This window comes from Sturnira hondurensis, unplaced genomic scaffold (assembly GCF_014824575.4).
Source record: "Sturnira hondurensis isolate 20B ecotype Veracruz unplaced genomic scaffold, ASM1482457v3 Scaffold0024385, whole genome shotgun sequence".
NCBI lineage: Eukaryota > Metazoa > Chordata > Mammalia > Chiroptera > Phyllostomidae > Sturnira > Sturnira hondurensis.
This window is the reverse complement of record NW_028097016.1, coordinates 152,236-172,631: the sequence shown is the minus strand read 5'-3', so window position 1 is coordinate 172,631 and position 20,396 is coordinate 152,236. Positions and strand designations below refer to the sequence as shown.

The following is a 20,396-nucleotide window of genomic DNA, read 5'->3' as shown; positions in this document are numbered from 1 at the left end:
AGTTACAAAAAAGGAAGTTGCTGCTTTTACAGAAGGTCATTCACAGTGATCCTCACGTCCCCATTGGCGGCTCTGTCCCAGTGTGCACGACCTTGACATGTTCTGTTATTTTTTTCCAGTTTGAGCTAGTGTATTTTACTTGTGAATAGTCTTTTACACTTTTGTATGCTGAATATGGGCACCAAAGAACCTGTGAGAATTATCTTTTTCAATTGAATGTGCATAAATAAAAGTTTGGAAAAGTTCAAAAAATATAAAAATTTTAAAATGTTATTGTTTTATTTCCTTAAAATAGGTTAGATTTAAATTATATATTTCTATAACCAGGGCCATTTGAGTGATATCATATTTACAGAGTTGCAAAGATGTACAGAAAGTTTGTTTACCCTTCCTCCAGCTTCCGCTAATGTTAATATCTTACCTAACCAAGGTATATTTTCAAAACTATGAAAATAACATTGGCTGGCAAAGAGAAAAATTGGGACAACTGCACTAGAATCACAATAAAAAAATAAAATAACATTGGGAAGTGCTATTAACTAAGTTTCTGACTTGATTGAAATTTCTCCAGTTTTTCCATTAATGTCCTCATTCCATTCCACTCTATTTAACCACCAAACCAGGAAGCCACGTGCATTAAATTGTCATGTTTCTTTAGTGGACAGTTTCCTAGTCTTTCCTTATCTTCATGATGACACTTTTGAAGAGGAATGGTAAACTGAAATGCATATTACTAAGTAAAAGAAGCCAATCAGAAAAGGCTACATGCTATATGATTCCAACTATGTGGTATTCTAGAAAAGGCCAAACAGTGGAGACAGCAAGAAGATCAGTGGTCAGGTGACAGACGCTTACTCAACTTATTGTGATGGTCACATTATAAGGTATACAAATGTTGAATCACTATGCTGTACAACTGAAACTAATAAAATATTATATGCCAACTATAATTTAAAGAAATTTTTTTAAGGAATCACTTTAAAAAAAGATAAGCTGTTGCCAGGGGTTAGAGGGAAGGGGCGAACAAACAGGCAGAGCATCAAGGATTTTAGAACAGTGAACCTACCCTGTGTGATCCTATTATAGTGGATGCACATCGTTAAACATTTGTCTAAACCCACAGAATGTACAACACCAAGAGTGAACCCTCGTGTGTACTGTGGCCTTGGGGTAACAATGATGTGTAACGTAGGTTGTAGATTGTAACCAATGTATCGCTGTGATGCCGATGTTGGTAGTGGGGAAAGTTGTGCATTGTTTGTGGGATAGGGAATGTATGGGGATTTATGCCCAGTTTTGCTGAGTTGACAACTGCTTAAGATTTAAAATTTGTTAATTTTTAAATAAATTCAAAAAATAAAATTTTAAATTAAATGAAGTTTGTTCATTTTTTTAAAAAAGTTGTGGTTAGGCATTTTGTAGAATATCCCTCAATTTGAAATGTCTGACATTTCATCATGAATGGACTGAGGTTGTGGGTTTGGGTTTGACTGAGATAACGTGCCCTCCTGCCACGTTGTATCCGTAGGTAAATGACTTCAATACAACTCATTAACCTATTGCTCAGTATATTGTTTAGCTTAATAAGAAACTGGTAAACTGGGCATACAGTTTGCCTCCTCACACAATCAGAAGAAAATAACAAAAAATTTAAAAACAAAAACTAACCAGAACTGCCAGAAAACAGAACTGTATGGGAGTCTGACAACCAAGGAGTTAAAGAAGAAACATTCATCCAGACTGGTAGGAGGGGCAAAGATGAGCAGCCGGGGTGGAGGGGACATGCTTAAGGTGGTAGCTGGAGAACCAGGTGAGGTGGCAGCTGGAGAAGTGGGTGGTCCCACATTTGCATTCAGATAAACCAGGAAGAACAGCTGGGGAGTGAGACAGACTACACAATCCAGGGTTCCAGGGTGGGGAAATAAAGTCTCAAAGCCTCTGACTGAAAACACCTGTGGGGGTTGAGGCAGCAGTGGGAGAAACTCCCAGCCTCCTGGGAGAGTTCACTGGAGAGACCCACAGGGTCCTAGAATGTACACAAATCTACTCACCTAGGAATCAGTGCCAGAAGGGCCCAGTTTGCTTGTGGGTAGCAGAGGAAGTGACTGAAAGCAAACAGCCCAGCAAGCAGCATTGTTCTCTTTCATCCCCTCTTCCATGTACAGTGCCACAACGCAGCTATGGGAGTTGCCCCACCCTGGTGAATACCTAAGACTCCACCCCTTACTACAAAATAGGCATGACAAGACAAAAAAATATGGCCCAAATGAAAGAACAGATCAAAGCTCCAAAAATAGAACTAAGCAGTGAAGAGATAGCCAACCTATCTGATGCAGAGTCCAAAACACTGGTGATCAGGATGCTCACAGAAATAGTTAAGTATGGTTGCAAAATAGAGAAAGAAGTGAAGGCTATGAAAAGTGAAATAAAGGAAAATATACAGGGAACTAACAGTGAAGGAAAGGAAGCCAGGACGCAAATCAACAATTTGGACCAGAAGGAAGAGATAAACATTCAACCAGAATAGAATGAATAAACAAGAATTCAAAAAAAAAAAGGGGAAGGCTTAGAAAACTCTGGGAAAACTTGAAACGTTCCAACATCCAAATCATAGGGGTGCCAGAGGAGAAAAGGAAGAGCAAGAAATTGAAAACATAATGAAGAACTTCCCTAATCTGGTAAAGGAAATAGACTTCTAGGAAGTTCAGGAAACTCAAGAGAGTCCCAGAGAAGTTGGACCCAAGGAAGCACACACCAAAGCACATCATAATTACATTAGCCATGATTAAAGATAAGGAGAGAACCTTAAAAGCAGCAAGAGAAAAGGAGACCTACAAAGGAGTTCCCATAAGACTGTCAGCTGATTTCTCAAAAGAAACCTTGAAGACAAGAAGGGACTGGAAAGCAGTATTCCAAGTCATGAAAGGCAAGGACCTACATCCAAGATTGCTCTATCCAGCAAAGCTTTCATTTAGAATGGAAGGGCAGATAAAGTGCTTAGTAGATAAGGTCAAGTTAAAGGAGTTCATCATCACCAAGCCCTTATTCTATGAAATTTTAAAAGGATTTATCTAAGAAAAACAGGATAGAAAATATGAACCATAAAATGACAACAAACTCACAACTATCAATAAATGAACCCCCCAAAACAGAAATAAACCAAGCAAACAATAGAAAAGGAACAGAATCACAGAAATGGAGATCACCTGGAGGGTTATCAGTGGGGAGCCTGAGGGGGGTTGGAGGAGAATGGAGGAAAAGGTCCAGGGAATAAGAAGCATAAGTGGTAGGTACAAAATAAACAGGGGGAGGTTAAGAAAGATATGGGAAATGGAGAAGCCAAATGTTAAGTGAGAGTCACCTAGGAAACTGGACAGACTCAGTGAGCTAAAGAGAGCAGGGCTTCTTAGCAGGGAATAAGAGGGAAAGTGGAGCTGACCAAGGGGAGCTTAAGAGGAAAGTAGAGCCAACTAAGGGACTGGGACTCACTTGGTTGTTCTTAGATCGGGGTTTTTAAATGCAAAAACCTGAGGTTGGGGTATTAGAGTCTCATTGGCTAGAGCTGGTTGCTGGGTGAAAGCTGCATCCTGTTATGCCAGATAAGCCCCAGACTCTAACCTTCCTGGGTAGGGTCTGCAGGCAGCTTCCCATGATGCCATTTGCTCACCTGGTGATTTTCATTCCTTCTAGGCCTGCCCAGATCTAACACTAAAGAACGTATATGTATGACCCGTGGACATGAGCTAGGTGGGGGAATGCTAGTGGGGAAGGGGCAGGGTGGGGAGGGATAAAGGGGAGAAAAAATGGGACAACTGTAATAGCATAATCAATAAAACATTTAAAAACTAAGTGAACTCTTCAGTCTAGGAAAAAAGAAACTGATAAACTGTTTACCAAAATGCTATACCATTTTGCATTCCCACCAGCAATGAGCAAGAGCCCCTGTTGTTCGGCATCCTTGGCAGTGATTAATATTGTCTGGTTTATTGTTTAATTGTAGTCATCTAATAGATGTCTATGTTTACCACTTCTCCTTTTCTCTTGCTGCTTTTAAGATTCTCTCTTTGTCTTTAATCTTGGCTAAAGTAATTATGATGTGCTTTGGTGTGTGCTTCCTTGGGTCCAACTTCTTTGAGACTCTCTGAACTTCCAACACTTCCTAGAAGTCTACTTCCTTTGACAGATTAGGGAAGTTCTCCTTCATTATGTTTTCAAATAAGTTTTCAATATCTTGCTCTTCTTCTTTTCCTTCTGGCATCCCTATGATTTGGATATTGGAACGTTTAGTGGTATCTCAATATGGTTGTAATATAATTTCCCTATGACTAGTGATGTTGAGCATCTTTCACTTGCTCATTTTCCATCTCTGCCTTCTTTGGTGAGACCTGTTCAGATCTTTTGCTGATTTTTGCTTTTGTTTTTGTTTTTCAGTATGACCTTTATTGAGCTTATCCACCAGAGTGGAAATGATGTCTGCACAAAACCAAATGTTTGTTACTATTACTTCTGCAATTAAAATCCAAACAGTTTTTAAAAAACGGTTCAATCAACACCTACTACTGCAGAATCAATAGCTTCTTTAAAGCCACAGTAACACTTAAATATGGTTAAGACCTGAATGCAGAAATTTGGTTGGTTGGGATGCTAATTAAACTTCCAACTTGCTCAAACAGAATTACAAAAAGGCAAATTGAGTTTTTCACAGAGATACAGTGCACTGGAATCGCCAACACTGGACAGCGGTTAGAGTATTTAGTCCTGAGATAACAAGAAATCCCAGCATCCCTTACACAGTCTGCTGTTGTGCTTTCTTCCCAGAGATTTGTGGATGTGTGGAATGACACCACCACCAGCTGTTGTAGCCTTGATGAGAGAGTCCAATTCTTCATCTCCGCGAATAGCAAGTTGCAAAAGACGAAAAATAATAAATACACTTTACCTTGAAGTCCTTTGATGCATCTCCTGCCGATTCAAGTTCCTCTGCAGTGAGGTACTCCAGAGCGGCCGTGCTGTGCACAGCAGCCGTCGCGCCCACATGTCCATGACTGGAAGGCCTCGGTTTCATGTGCAGATGAATGGCCCACTGGAAACTCGCTGTCTGTGAGTGGGAAACCGCCTTTGTCTTGGCCTTTCCGGAGTCTTTCTCAGCCTTACCGCCAGCCATTTAGGATTCTGCTGAAGCTCAAACAAGCAAGGCAGAGAAAGGATCGTCAGACACCCAGCCTGATCCCACCGCCTACTCCTTCCCACCCCGATGCAAACTGCCCTTTGCTGGTTTTTAATTGGATCGTTGGTTTTCCCACTGCTGAATGTTAAAGAGTTCTTTATATATTCTAGGTGCAAGTCTATCAAATATGTGATATGCAGATAGTTTCTTCCAATAAGTGGCTGGTCTTTGCATTCTCTTGATAGTGTCTCTCGAAGGGCAAAAGTATTTTAATTTTGATAAAGCCCAACTCATCAATTTCTTTTGTGGATTGCACTTTTGGATATCATATTTAAATATTTGCGATGAAAGATCATGCAGATTTTGCCCTATGGAAGAAAGGAAGTCTCAAGAAGTTTTATAATTTTATACCTTCCACTTTAACCTATGAACAGTTGCGAGTTAATTTTTGGATATTAGATTTAGATTCATTTATTTTTGCATATACACATCCAGTTGTTATAAAGCCTATTCTTAATCTATTAAATTGCTTTTGCATTTCTGTCAAATACAAGTTGACTATATTTGTGTCTATTTCTGGGCTCAGTGTGTCTACCCTTTCACTGACACCACCCTGTCCTGATTACTATAACTTGATGGTGTTGAGATTGGGTAGTGTGTACCTCCAACTTTGTTGTCCTCGTTTAGAATTGTTTTGGTGTTCTAGTTCCTGATACAAATTTCAGAACCAACTTGATGGGGTTTGATCGAAGTTGTGTTGAGTCTACATATCAAATTCAAAACAATTGACATTTTAACAATATTGAGTCTTCCACTCCATCAGCATGGTATATCCCTCCATTTACTTAGAATTTCTTAGATTTTATTCACTGGTGTTTTGTAGTTTTTAGCCTACATATCTTGCACAAATTTTGTTAAGTTTATATTTAAATACATTTTTGTTAGTCTGTTAATATGTTGAGATTTTATGACAGATTTTTGAACATTAGACAAATTTTGTATTCCTGATGAACTCTACTTGCTCATGGTATATTATCTTCTTTAAATAGTGCTAGATTTTTTCTTTTACATTTTTATTGAATCAAATAATGTTAGATTTAATTTATAAACATTTACTTAGGGTTTCTGCATTGAAACTCATGAGAAATATTTATCTGTAGTTTTCTTGTAATTTCTTAGTCTGGTTTGGTATTAGATTCATGCTAGTCTTATAAAATAAGTTGAGAAAAATTTCTTTTTTTCTATATTCTGGAAAACATTGTATAGAATGGTGTTATTTCTTCATTACATATTTGGTAAAATTTTCCAGTCAAGCCACCTGTGCCTAAAATTCTCTTTTTAAGGGAAATTTTAAAGTATAAAATAAATTTATTTAATAGATACAGAAGTTTGACATTATTTTTTCTTGAGTGAGTTTTGGTAGTTTATGCCTGTCAAGGAATTTATTCCTTCCACTCAAATTATAGAATTTATGGACATGTAACTGTTTGTAATATTCCCATATTATCTTTTCAATGTCTGTGATGTCCCCTCTTTTATTTCTGATATTGGTAATTTGTGTCTTCTATTTTTTTCTTGGTTCACATGGCTATGGGATTATCAATTTTATTGATTTTTTCAAAGAATTGGCATTTAGTTTCATCAATTCTTCTTAGCTGTTTCTCTGTTTTCAATTGTATTGATTCCTCCTTAATACCTATAATTTTACTCCTTTTATTACACACTTTGAGTTTAATTTTATCTTCTTTTTCTAGTTTCTTAAAGTGGAAGATGAAATTATTAATATAAGACTTTTCTTTTTTTAATATAAGTATTTAGCTGTAAATTTCCCTCAGTTACTGCTTTAGCAATTTTCTACAAATTTTGATATGTTGCATTTTCATTTTCATTCCATTCAAAATATATTTTCAATTTCTCTTGAGACTTCCTAATTAAACCATGGCTAATTTCGAGAATTTTGATTAATTTCAAAATATTTGCAGCCCTGGCTGGTGTGGCTCAGTGGACTGAGTTTCGGCCTGTGAAGCAAAGGGTCACTGGTTCGATTCCCAGTCAGGGCACATGCCTGGGTTGCAGGCCAGATCCCCAGTAGGAGACACATGAGAGGCAACCACACATTGATGTTTCTCTCCCACTCTTCTTTCCTTCTTCTCTCTCTAAAAATAAATAAAATATTTAAAAATATTTGGAGGAGTTTCCCAACATCTTTCTGTTACTGTTTTCTAGTTTAATTACATTGTGGTCTGAGAATATACTTCTATGATTTGTACTCTTTTAAAACTTTTGAGGTTTATTTAATGGCTTAGAATGAGCTCAATCTGGGTGAATGTTCCATGTGCACTTGCAAATGCCATGTGGAGTGTTCTATTATGTCATTAGGTCTAGTCGTTTGATAGTGCTGTTTAGCCGTCCTCTCCTAACTGATTTTCCATCTACTTGTTCTATTAATTATTGAGAAGGGGATAATTGAAGTCTCCAACTATAATTGCATACTTGTGTATTTTTCCCTCAGTTTAATCAGTTTTGCCTCATTTACTTGGAAGCTCTAGTGGTAGGAGCAGATATATTTAGAATTGTTTTATTTTCTTGTACAATTGAACCCTTTGTGATTATGTCATGTTCCTCTTTACCCCTTATATTCTCTTTTGTTCTGAAACCTGCCTTTCCTGATATTAATCTAACTATTCTTTTCAGCGATCTCATGCATTTTCAGCAGAGGTACTAAGAATCTTCACTGAGGAACAAAAGTCTTTTTAAGAAATGGTGCTGGAACAACTGGACAGACACTGTCATTTTCTTAGTGGCCAACGTTGCAGAATTTGATGACAAATAAACTCTTGGGATGTGGCAACAGGCACCTTTCTTCCCTAAATTTTATTTGCATATTGTAACCCCCTCACCTTTGCATTACAGCCATAGCTCCCGCAGTGCCCCCCTAAGAATAAAAATTATACATCTATTGGGGAGGGGCAGTTGGGAGAACAGAGTAGGATGTTTCAGACAGGCTGAAAGTGTCAAGTGTTCTCAATTCCTCTAACTGTTCTTGGATATCCACATTCCAATTGTCAGATTGCCAGTTACAAAATTAGCACCAACCATAAAACACGCTGCCTTTGGGCAATACATTTGGGCTGCAGTTTGACAATACTGTGATCACGTTCTGGACTGATCATCATTCTCCTGTTACAGCATTTTATGATAGGTCTATAGTTTCTTATTTACTTCCAGATGATCAATCTGGTATTGGAGTTTTCAATTGCACTTGGTAAGAAATAATCAACCCCCACCTCCCTGAATGCATTCTTTATTCCCCTGAAATTGTTCTAGGCAATAGTTACCGGGTTCATCAAAGCTTTGCCTTTGCTTGGTAGGAATATAATCCCAAAGACTATAGGCAATAGCCAAATAGGATACCTTATCACCATGTCCTCTTAGCTTATTGGCAATTTATTCCTGGATTTTCATTAACTCTATCCATGGCCAGTCAATAACCAAGATCAAATACACCCCTAACTTCTTTATTTTGCCTCCTTTTTCTCTAGATATAGTTTTTAAAAAAATCAACTTTATTAAGATAAAATGTTCAAGTACCAGAATGCACCTATTTTAAGTATACAATTTGATGAGTTCTAACAAATGTATATACCCTTGGACCCAGCACCACAATCAAGAAATAATCTATCTCCATCAACCCCAAAATTTACTTCTGCCCATTTCCAGCCATTCCCTCTTCCCACCTCTAGCTCCAGGCAACATCTTATCTGATTTCTATTGCTTTAGATTAAATTTATCTTTTCAAGAATTTTGGGGAGATCCAAGATGGTGGAGTAAGTGGAATTTACACTAACCTCCTCCCAGGACCAAACTGGAATTATAACTAAAATACAGAACAATCACCCTGAAAACTAACTGAAGACTAGCTGAACAGAAGTCTTATAACCAAGAATTTCCAAAAGAAGCTACATGGAGACTGGTAAGGATGGCAGAGACCTGAAAAGGGCTGGCCCCCCACCCATGTGCAGTAGTTGAGAACCTGAAGGGGAAGCTCAGCTGCAAAGGTCCCCACCAAGGAGTGTGGGGTCTCAACTCCGGGCTGGGCTCCCCAGCCCAGAGCACCACAGCTGGGAAGAGCCCATGTAACATCTGGCTGTGAAAATCAGCAGAGATTCTGTCTATCAGGGAGAGATGAGAGTCTGGTAGAAACCCAGGCACCCTCTGAAAAGACAAGTGCACAAAATCTCATTTGCAGCCTCCCACTCTGGGCTCCCTGGCAGAGGGAAGGTAGCTAGGAGTGGACTACAGTAGTGGGTTGTGTGGCTCTAAGGAGAAAGCTGAAAGAACAACTTCCAGGGTCCCTGTGCTGTGTCCCTCTCCCACATCATCATTCTTGGGTCAAGCACTCCCCTCCATACTGCATCAGCCTTGGGGGAATGCAATAGCCCCACCTTCCCAACTCCATGTAGCCCCACCCTGCTGAGCTCACACTGTCAGGAGTCAGCTCCCAGGCCCTCGGTGTACAGGTCCTTGATGTATCATGCTATCAGATACCAAACTACACTACAAGGCCATAGTAATCAAAACAGCATGGCACTATCATAAAAAGACACATAGATCAATGGAACAGAATAGGGAGCCCAGAAATACAGTGGAACCTTGGTTCTCACACTTAATTCATTCTGGAAAACTGTTTGAGAAGTGATTTGTTCAAAAACTGAATCTCCTTTGTCTGTCACCTGAGAGACCCATGACTGATCACATGGGTATCATCATGAAAGGGTTGTTGAGTCAAGAATCAAGACCTGAAGTTTTGTTAGACAACCAAGACATTTTTTTTTGTAAACAACTTGGTCAAGAACCAAAGTGATCAAGAACCAAGATGTTTGAGAACCGAGTTTTGACTGTAAACTCATACCTATATGGTCAATTAATATATGACAAAGGAAGCAAGAACACAAATTTGGTAAAGACAGGCTATTCAATAAATAGTGTTGGGAAAATCAGACAGATGCCTACCAAAAAAAAATTAAACTAGATCACCTCCTTACACCATATACAAGAATAAAACCAAAATGAATTAAAGACTTAAATGTAAGACTTGAAACCATAAAATTTCTACAAGAAAACATAGGCAGTAAACTCTCTGATATCTATCTTAGCAATATTTTTTCTAATATATCTCTGGGCAAGGAAAACAAAAATAAAAATAAACAAATCAGACTATATCAAACTAAAATGCTTTTGCAAAGCAAAGAGAATGCTCAACAAAACAAAAAAACAAGGTACTGAATGGGAGAAGATGTTCACCAATGATACATCGGATAAAGGATTGTTATTCAAAGTTTATAAAGAACTCATACAACTCAACACCAAAAATAAATAAATAAATATCCCAATCCAATTAAAAATGGGGAAAGGACCTGAACAGGCACTTCTTCAAGGAGGACATACAGATGGCCAATAGACATATGAAAAGATGCACATCACTTATTGTTAGAGAAATACAAATTAAAACCCCAATGAGATTATCATCTCACACTTGTCAGAATGACTATCACCAATAAATTGACAAACAACAAATGTTGGTGAGGATGTGGATAAAAGGGAACACTTATGCATTGTTGATGGGAAAGCAGATTGGTGCAGCCACCATGGAAAACAGCATAGAGGGTCCTAAAATGTTAAAAATGAAACTGCCTTATGACCCAGTGATTCTGCTTCTGGGTATATATCCAAAGAAACCCAAAACACTAATTCAAAAGAATATTTGCATCCTTACGTTGGTAGCAGCATTATTTACAATAGCCAAGAAATGGAAGCAACTTAAGTGTCCATTAATAAACAAGTGGATAAAAAAGCAGTGGTACATAAATACAACGGAATATTACTTGGCCATAAAAAGGACAAAATCTTACAATTTGCAACAGCTTGGATGGACTTAGAGGGTACTATGCTAAGTGAAGTAAGTCAGTCAGAGTAAAACAAATATCATATGATTTTACTTACATGTAGAATCTAAAGAACAAAGTATACAAACAAAACAGAAACAGACTCATAGATACAGAGAACAGACTGATATTTGACAGGACAGAGGCAGGTTGAAGCAATGGGTGAAAAGGGTGAAGGGGTTGAGAAGTACAAATTGGTAGTTACAAAATGAGAGTGAAAAGTACAGCATAGGAAGTATAGTCAACAATATTGTAATGACTATGTATAGTGCCGGGTGGGTACTGGGAACATCAAAGAAAACACTTTGTAAAGTACCTAATTGTCTAACCACTGTGCTGTGGGCCTAAAACTAATACAAAATATTATTGAATATAAGCTATAATTTTTTAAAAATTTAACAACATAGAGGTGATTCCAGGGTTTTAAGGGGCTATAAAGGGACTAAATGGTAATGAAAAAAGAAAGAAAAATTACAATAAAATTAAAAAATGTAAAAATTTAAACCCAACTAAAAAAAGAGTTTTACATAAGTGGAATTATAGAGTATGTGCTCTTTGTGCCTGGATTCTTCTCAGTATGTTTTTAACATTGCCAGTCCCGCTGCACGTATCAGTGCCTCATGCTTTTTAGTACAGGAATTATTTCATTGTATGGGCACACATATTCATGCGCTGGTTGGTGGACATTTGAGTTTTTTTCCAGTTTGGCGCTATGGTAAATAAAGTTTACAAGAACAGATTTATTTATGCATATGTGTGGAAATAAACTCTCATTTCTGTTGGGAAATACCAGGGAGCGGAATTTCTGGGTCATATGGTAGGTGTCCTTTGCTGAAAAGTAACTCGGTCACTGTACGTTTACAAGCCCCGGATTATCATTCAGATGCCCCACATGGTCACCATCACTTGGCATAATCAGTTTTTTTAATTCTAGCCATTCTAGTGAATGTGCAGTCATAGATCATCATGGTTTTCTTCGTACTTCCATGATAACTAATGATGCTGGGCATCTTTTTAGGTGGCCAAGGACCATTCATAGAGTATCTTGTTTTCAGAGTGTCTGTTCAAATTTTTCCTATTTTTTAAAAGTATGTTTTTATTAATGAGTTGTAGAATATATATATATACATATATGTACATACACATACACACACATGCATGCTATTTTCTCCCAGCTTTTGGCTTTCCTTTACATTTTCTTAGTGATGTCATTTGAAGAGAAGTTTTTAATTTTGATAAATCCTAATTATCTTTATTTTCCTCTTATGCATTGTGCTTTGCAGTTCTTAAGAAATCTTTGCTTACCTCAAGTTTTTAAAAACACATTCCATGTTTTCTTCTGGAAGTTTTATAGTTTTAGTTTTTCATACTTAGGTTTATGATGCATTTTAAATTCATTTTTGTACATGGTCTGAGCTGAGGATCAAGTTTTACTTTTTCTTATGTGAATATCTGGAAAATCACATAGCACATGTCCTTCCAATTTTCTTCTCAAAATTGTTCTGGCTCTTCCATGTCCTTTCCATTTCCATATAAATTTAGAATCAGCACTGCAGTTTCTACAGAAAATGTCTGCTTGTATTTGATAGAGGCTGCATTGATTCCACAGAACAACTTGGGCACAGCTGACCTCTAAACCATGTTGAATCTTTCAACCATAGTTATGATTTCTCTCTCCGTTTATTCAGGCCTCCTTTAATTTTTCTCAGCACTGTTTTATAGTTTGAGCATGTATTGCATATATTTTATTAAGTTTATTACCAACTATTATTTTTGATGCCATTACAAATGACATTTAAAAAATCTTTTCCAGTGTTTTTTTTGTATACAGAAGTAAAATAGATATTTTTTACAGTGACTTTAAATATGTTATCTTGCTAAATTCACTTATTAATTCTAGTAGCAATTTTAGGTTCCTTAGGATTTTTTACATATATGATCACACCATTTATGAATGATGACTTTTACTTATTCCTTTCCCAGATTCATGCCGTTTATTTCTTTTCTTGCCTTTTTCTGGCTGGCTAGGACATTCAGCATAACACTGAACAAAAGTGGTGAGGGAAGATAGGCTGTCTGCTTCCTCATCTTAAAGTAAAAGACATTCAGGTTTACACCATTAAATATGGTAGCTGCAGATTTCTCATAGATGACCTTTATCAAGCTGAGGATGTTATTTTCAATTTCCCATTTTGCTGAGAGACTTTAACATGAACTCTATTTTTGTGGAGTGTTTTGGTGAGTATAAAATTCTAGGCTAGGAAGATTTCTCTGTTAGCCCTGTTAAGAGGTCATCCCAGACTCTGTTGGCTTCCATAGCTCCTGTTGAAAAGACAGCTCTCAGTCCTATTGTTGGTACATTAAAAGAAAAAATTTCTTACTCTCTGTGGCCACGTTTTAGTTTTTCCCTTTAACATTGGTTTTCAGAAGTCTGTCTATGATGCAATGTGGTTCCTTTGTGGGTGTTTTTATTTTTTGGTGTGGGACTTGCTGAGCTTCTTAAATCTGTAGGTTGACTCGTTACCAGTTTTGGAGATTTCTCAGACATTATCTCTGTACAAATCGTTTCTGCATCAATTCTTTTTCTCTTCTAGTTCTGGGACTTGAATTGCATGCATGTTAGAGCTTTTGAATGGGTATCACAATTATTTGTGCTGTTTTTAATTTCTAATTATTTTTCCTCTGTGATTCACTTTGGTTATTTTCTACTAATCTGCCTTCCTTTCATTTATCTTTTCCTATTTGTACCCATCCAAAAAGTTCTTAAGTTCACATACTATATTTTTCAGTTCTGAAATGTTCATTTGTTCTTTTTTATAGATTCCAGTTCTCTTGTGAAATTCTTCATTTCTTATATTTTGTCTATCTTGTCTGCTACTGGGGGAAGGGAGTCTATATTCATCACAGTTAATTTAACATCCCTGTCTGCTAATTGTGATATCTGAGTGATATTTTGATCCATGTCTCTGTTTCTACTCTTTTTTTCCCTCCTCATTTGGTCTTACTTACCTTTTTTAACTTTGCCTCATACTTTTTGATTGGGTACTGGACATTGAAGATGAAAAAATTTCAAATTTCTCAATTATTTCTCTTCCTCCAAGAAGGGCTGTATTCTTCTAGCAAACTGAATACCAATGGACCATCCTTGTTGTGGCTTGGCTGTAGGCTACATTATGCCTCATCTCCTCTAAGGTGGTTCTTACATTTGGGTTTAGCCATTACTCCTTAGATCCTGGTATCTCCAGGATCTCAACCGAAGTCCTAGGGGACTTACCAAGGTCCATCCATTTAGGTAAGGCCTGGATTCCAACCTCCGACTCTCCAGCATCATGTGGCTCCTCAAACCAGCAGCTCTGCAGCCTCCCAGCTGCTCTATTCCTCTAGGTTCTCCAAGTCTTTCCCCACACACGTACACTTAAGAGTTAGTCAATGACTTGAAGGAAATTTGTGCACAGATTGTGATGTTCTTTCCCTGCAATACTTCTCTCCAGGATTTTGCCTCTCAAGTGCCACTCGCTTTGGTTACCCAAAATTCCAACCCCATATCTCCTCAGCCTAGGAAGACTTCTCTTCTCTAATTCAGCTCTATTCTCCAGGCTTGCAGATTGGGAAATGCCCTCAAGTAAAAAGCCAAATCCTGTGGAACTGACCTCACGAGTCTTCCTCCTCTCAAGGATCGCAGTTCTTCAAGACCTGCCATTGGTTGCTCTCTGAAGTCTTCAAATGATTATTTTATATTTTGGCCAGCTTTTATATGGCTGTTTTCAGAGGGAAGTTTAGTTCCATCATAGCTATTCCGTCACAGCCAAAACTTTAAAGTCCTCTGTGAATTTTTAAGGTGACATACCCCAGTAGTAGAAGAATCACAGTGCTGGGGCTAGAAACTTAGAGGGCGCCCATACTTTTTCTTTAGACAACTGTTCTTCTTTTGAGAAGTAGTTCCTGGTCCTGGTGCAGACCAAATGCTTGGCCAGGGAACAGTTAATGATCACGGGTCCTAAGCTGTCCCTTATCTATTGGACATTAATTTGAACAAATAAAATATAAAATTGGATGTGTACAGAAGTTTCCCATCATCCATTGCAAGTAATAAGTGTTATATTAGGTCAAGCAGACCCTGAAGGCACAAGCACACTGCATGGGCAGTTGGCTCAGACTCCCTGGACACATGATCTTGCTACATTGGCACTTTTCCATCAGCTCTAACATACAACCTCATGGGAAGTGTCCTATAACCAACTTCCTCAAGAAGGAAAAAAAAATTACAAATAGTTTTTCACCCAAAGTGGACTGTTGCTACTTTGCAACCCCATTCAGGAAGGCCCTGTATGGCCAACAAGAAGGAAAATCTTGTCAGTGGGTAGAATCTTGGCAGTGCATCGGGCTTTCTCCTGGTAGGTACAGAAGGCAAAATGGAAAGAGGTGTGGATCTACCGAGCTTATGGACAACAGCTAATGATTTTGCTGGAATATCAAGGAACTTGGAAAGATCAAGCTAAGAGGATTGGTAAAGAGGATATCTAGAGAACAGTTAAGGTGTGAGATCTCTCAGAATGGGCACAAATTGTGTGTCCCATGTAACTATTTCCCAGAGGGTATCCATGGTAGAAAAAGCTCTCCCAAATCATCAAGAGTAGGCAAAGTCAGTAAACAAGATGACCCGTCCCATGGGTATCAGTCAAATTTATAATGAGAATGAAGGCTACACCATTGGAGTAAAGTTCTGACCTCTTGAGGGCTGTTAATGATGCTCTCCTCATTTTCAGCAAAGCCTAGGGATGTCCTCCTTCCCCCTCACCCAAATGTACTCTCTATTAGATGCCAGGGAGTTGAACCCTGGGGATGGTGGGTGCTGTGCCCCATGGGAGCACCATCTTGAGGAAAATACCCCAGGAGGCATCCCTGAAAGGAGATGTGGAAGGTTTAATGGGCCATAATTCAGCCTTCAACAAGGCCTTGCACAGAGACACCACAGGAAACACCAGTGTGGTCGAGGCTTAACAGGTAAGAAGGACTAGGGATGGAGTGCCCAGAGATAGGCAGAGAAAGCTGGGGTAGGGGGACAGGGGCAGGGAGGCCAGAGCCTATAAAGCAGGGATCAAGAAGATGTACTGGGCGTGCACAAGAGGCAAGCAGCCAGGATCCAGGTGGGCTGTGCATACGTGGGCTGTGAGACCTCAGACCACTTACCTGGCAGGTCACCATAAGGGAGTGTACTCCCAGGTGGGATTCAAATCGCCTTGGCCAAAGGCTTCCCACGGGAAAGCAAGGCTGATGACAATAGTAACCATTGGAAACACTAGCAAACTTTGCACTCTTACATGTTGCAGGTTCCTGTGTAAGCTTTGTCCAGCATTTTCTCCACGATGACTCACAACAACCCCAGGAGGTGACAACAAGGGGAAAGGGCTCAGAGAGGGGAAAGTGACTTGCTCAAGATCACACAGCTGAAGGTAGGAGCTGGGATTGCAATCCAGTCCTTTCTGTCTCACAAGTCCACATGCTTAACCACTAAGGTCCGCATAACATAATGTAAAGAACCTGGCCGGCAGCAGGTGTGCACTAGGTGGGCTTTTCCTCTAAGCTCCTCCCTTAACAGATGAGAAAACCAAGGCTCAGGGGCCCAAAGTCACAGCAGTGAGTGGCAGAACTGGCCCAGGAGCCAGGATGCTCGGCTACCAAGTGGAGCTCAGTCCCTTCCCTTGCAGCAGGTCGGCTACAGAACCACCTCTGCTCTCACGTCTCACCAGCCATGTCCTTGGACAACTGCCTGCCATTCTCTGATCTCCACTTTTCCATTTGTTGAAGGGGCATAGCCATCCTGGTAGGGCTGGGATGCAAAATGATGATGGACCTAAAATATACAAAGTGGACATTTGGGTGATGGATTTTTCTGTCCTTCTCTGTCCCCACCAGCACTGTAACTGGTTCACAGACAGTCCTTACAGAGAGGACCTTCTGGGGCCAGGTCTGTGCCCTGAGAAATAGCATTCTCCAGGCCCCAAGCATGGGGACGCCTCACTTGGGAGTAGTATGTAATTCAAAATGCATTATTCAAACAATAATGGTGCTTTCGAATATAAAATGTGAAATTCTTGCAGGAAGTGTTTTTGGTGCCCCTGCCTTGTGGTGACTCAGCACACACCTGGTCTACCTGTGGGTGGTCCGGCACCACCTGGCAGTGAAGAGCAGATGCCACCTCCCCAGCAGGGTCTCAGCATTGGGACTCCAGAGGCAGGAGAGGGGTAGCTGGACTTGATGGCCCCTAGGACTCCTCTGGCTTTGGGCCTCTGCATTTCTGTCCCGCAGATCCCCGACTCTGCCTCACCTGGGACCATCAGCTTTGACTGCCTCTCTGAGAGCAGAAATGTCAGGGGTAGTGCAGTTTGAGCCCCTTCGGGTGTAAGTAAAACCTGGTGACTGAATCTGTTGGATGGGGTTTGGTTAGGTAAGGGATAACCCTCTCAATTTGGGACAAAGCAGGTTTGCTCTTTTGCTAGGTCCTGGGGGCTGACTTCTGAATCATTATTTCAAACAAGCATTTGCATTGCCAGGTACCAATTCCTAATGTAGTACTTAGCTTTACACACTCATAAAAATCTGAAATATAGATTTGTCTCATGTTAGTAATGAATAAAACAGAAAGGAAAATAGATAATCCAGATCCTAATAGTTTCTCCCCTATAAACTTGAACTTCTGGATTCTCTAGGGAACATGGCATAGAAGAGAGTCCCGTCCTGAGAACAAAAGACCTGAGTTCTGGTGGCGACTCCACAATCAATGCCTGTGGCACCTCAGAAAGCCCTTGCTTGGTGTCTGGCCTTCAGGGGGAAACTGGTTGGCCTTGAAAATAAAGGCTTTTTCTAGTTTTTACATTGGTGGCTTTATGCATAAGGGGTGTCGTGAGAAGAGAAAGACATTAGAGGTGACTCTGGGGCAATCACAGGGATGCTGCTCATGACACCACCAGGATCAATGAGGCAGTCCTACCGGTCTCAACATGAACTTGGGGGGGGGGGGCGGGAGGGAGGCAGGTCACTTAGTCTGAGGGACAAGTCCAAAGTGGAGGGCAAATCAGTACTTCCCCGATGGGATGCAGGATACTCAGTGTAGAGGGAGACAAGCAGAACCACAGCACCAAGCAAACGAGAGAAAGGAGCCATTTCCTGGCTAATAATTTTAGTGGGAGGACAACATGTTGTTATAAATCTTGGAGAAGTCAGTCCTCCCTGGCAACATGGTGACAAAGATTCACTTTTTAAAGAACTTAAAGTAAATGCCAAAAGAGAAAGGCATTTAGAGGCCTGGTTTAAGAAATCTGGTATCCCCCAAAGGGTCCCATGTGGAAGAGGAGCAGTGAACGTTCTTCCATCACACTTAACACAATTGCAATTAAATAATTGTGTGATTTATTGCTTAATGTCTCTCTCTACCACTAAAATTTCAGCTCCATGTGGTTGAAGACCTTCTCTGTCTTGTTCAACGTGTCTGCTAGATACCCTGTATTATATATAATGTTATACATGTTTGTATATCATAGGTATTTTTTCCATACCTGATTAAAAAAGGAAAGAGGGAATTCTGGGATAGGATGAAGACAGGGTCTGTCATCTTTCTTTTAAGGTCACAAATAAATGTGGTTACACTCACTATACAGTGATCATTATTTAATTCTCATTCCAGAATCACTGATTATTCTGGTCCCCAGATGCACCTGGTTCCCACGTTTTCACTGCTCAGCTCCTGGGCAGCCAGGCCAGCCCACCATGCAGCCCACAGCCTGTAATGGATCAGAGGATTCCTCGACCACCTTCTACCTTTTGGGCATCCCCTCTCTGCCGAAACCCCTCTTCCTTTCTATCTTCTTTGTCTTTCTCCTCCTCTATCTGCTCATCCTGGTGGGTAACACCCTGATCCTGGTGGCTGTGGTGGCAGAGCCCAGCCTCCACAAGCCCATGTACTTCTTTCTAACCAACCTCTCTGCTCTGGACATCATTTTCACCACAACCACTGTCCCCAAGATGCTGTCCCTATTCCTGCTTGGGGACCACTTCCTCAGCTTCCCTGCCTGCTTCCTGCAGATGTACCTCTTCCAAAGCTTCACATGCTCTGAAGCCTTTATCCTGGTGGTCATGGCCTATGACCGCTATGTGGCCATCTGCCGCCCACTGCACTATCCTGTCCACATGACCCCACAGACCAATGCTGCCCTGGCAGCCAGTGCCTGGCTTGCTGCCTTCCTCCTGCCCATCCCACCAGTGGTGCAAACATCCTACATGGCTTTTGGTTCTGTGGCCCATGTCTACCACTGCTTCTGTGACCACTTGGCTGTGGTCCAGGCCTCCTGCTCTGACACCACACCCCAGACCCTCATGGGCTTCTGCATCGCCATGGTGGTGTCCTTCCTGCCCCTTGTCCTGGTGCTTCTCTCCTATGCCCACATCCTGGCCTCGGTGCTTCGCATCAGGTCCCGGGAAGGACGCTCAAAAGCCTTTTCCACCTGCAGCTCCCACCTCCTGGTGGTTGGCACCTACTACTCCTCCATTGCCCTAGCCTATGTGTCTTACAGGGCTGACCTGCCCCTGGACTTCCACGTCATGGGCAATGTGGTGTATGCTATCCTCACACCTGTCCTCAACCCTCTCATCTACACACTGAGGAACAAGGATGTCAAAGCAGCCATCACCAAAATGGCATGTCCTCAGGGCCCAAAGAATGCTGGGAAACCCTGATTCAGAGATATAACTTAATCTACTCACAAATGCTAGTAACAATAAAGGGAAAAGTGGACAATTCAAGCAGCCAGAAAGTTACAACAGTAATTCTCAAAACACAGTTTTAAGTATTCCTCCATTGTAATAAAATAATGATTTTTCTTTCCTTAACTCACAGACAAAATGGAGTTTTCTGTTTAATTTTTTAAGCTGTGAATCCCCAATTTCACAAGACTGTGAATACAATTATGGTTGCATTTCCACGAATTCAAACTATTTTGAATCCAAGAGATTTCAAGTATTTGACCAGCAATAAATTCAGTCTTTTCCCTTGTATCCCTTCTTCCAGCATTTTAAATGTCCCAGGATTGTTGGCACGTGAATGCGAATCAGTCTTGCCCTTATTGCCAGAACAGTAACTTAGAAACCACCTTCTAAGTTAGGGATAAAGCCTGACACTGCTACCATTTCAATTCTTACTGCCTAAAAATTCACTGCCACCAGCCACACAGGAAACCTACTTCTGGTATCTAGACCCTCATGAAGTCATTGAAGAGCCTGCTCTTCCC

General features: G+C 40.2%; 1 protein-coding gene and 1 pseudogene across 1 annotated transcript; one reads left to right on the top strand and one right to left on the bottom strand.

Annotated features, from left to right (window-relative positions):
- Window positions 1-4,624: 4,624 nt before the first annotated feature.
- Window positions 4,625-5,164, bottom strand: LOC118981615 (histone H2A.Z-like; annotated as a pseudogene).
- A 13,715-nt stretch (window positions 5,165-18,879) lies between these two features.
- On the top strand, window positions 18,880-19,872 carry LOC118981624 (olfactory receptor 2AT4-like). Its single transcript, XM_037038430.1, has one exon. The coding sequence runs from the start codon at window positions 18,880-18,882 to the stop codon at window positions 19,843-19,845; it is 966 nt and encodes a 321-aa protein (XP_036894325.1). The 3' UTR covers window positions 19,846-19,872.
- The last annotated feature ends 524 nt before the right edge of the window (window positions 19,873-20,396 follow it).

Bases quoted from the DNA above. Each gene is read 5' to 3' on its own strand.
- LOC118981624 (XM_037038430.1), top strand. From the start codon at position 18,880: ATGCAGCCCACAGCCTGTAATGGATCAGAGGATTCCTCGACCACCTTC.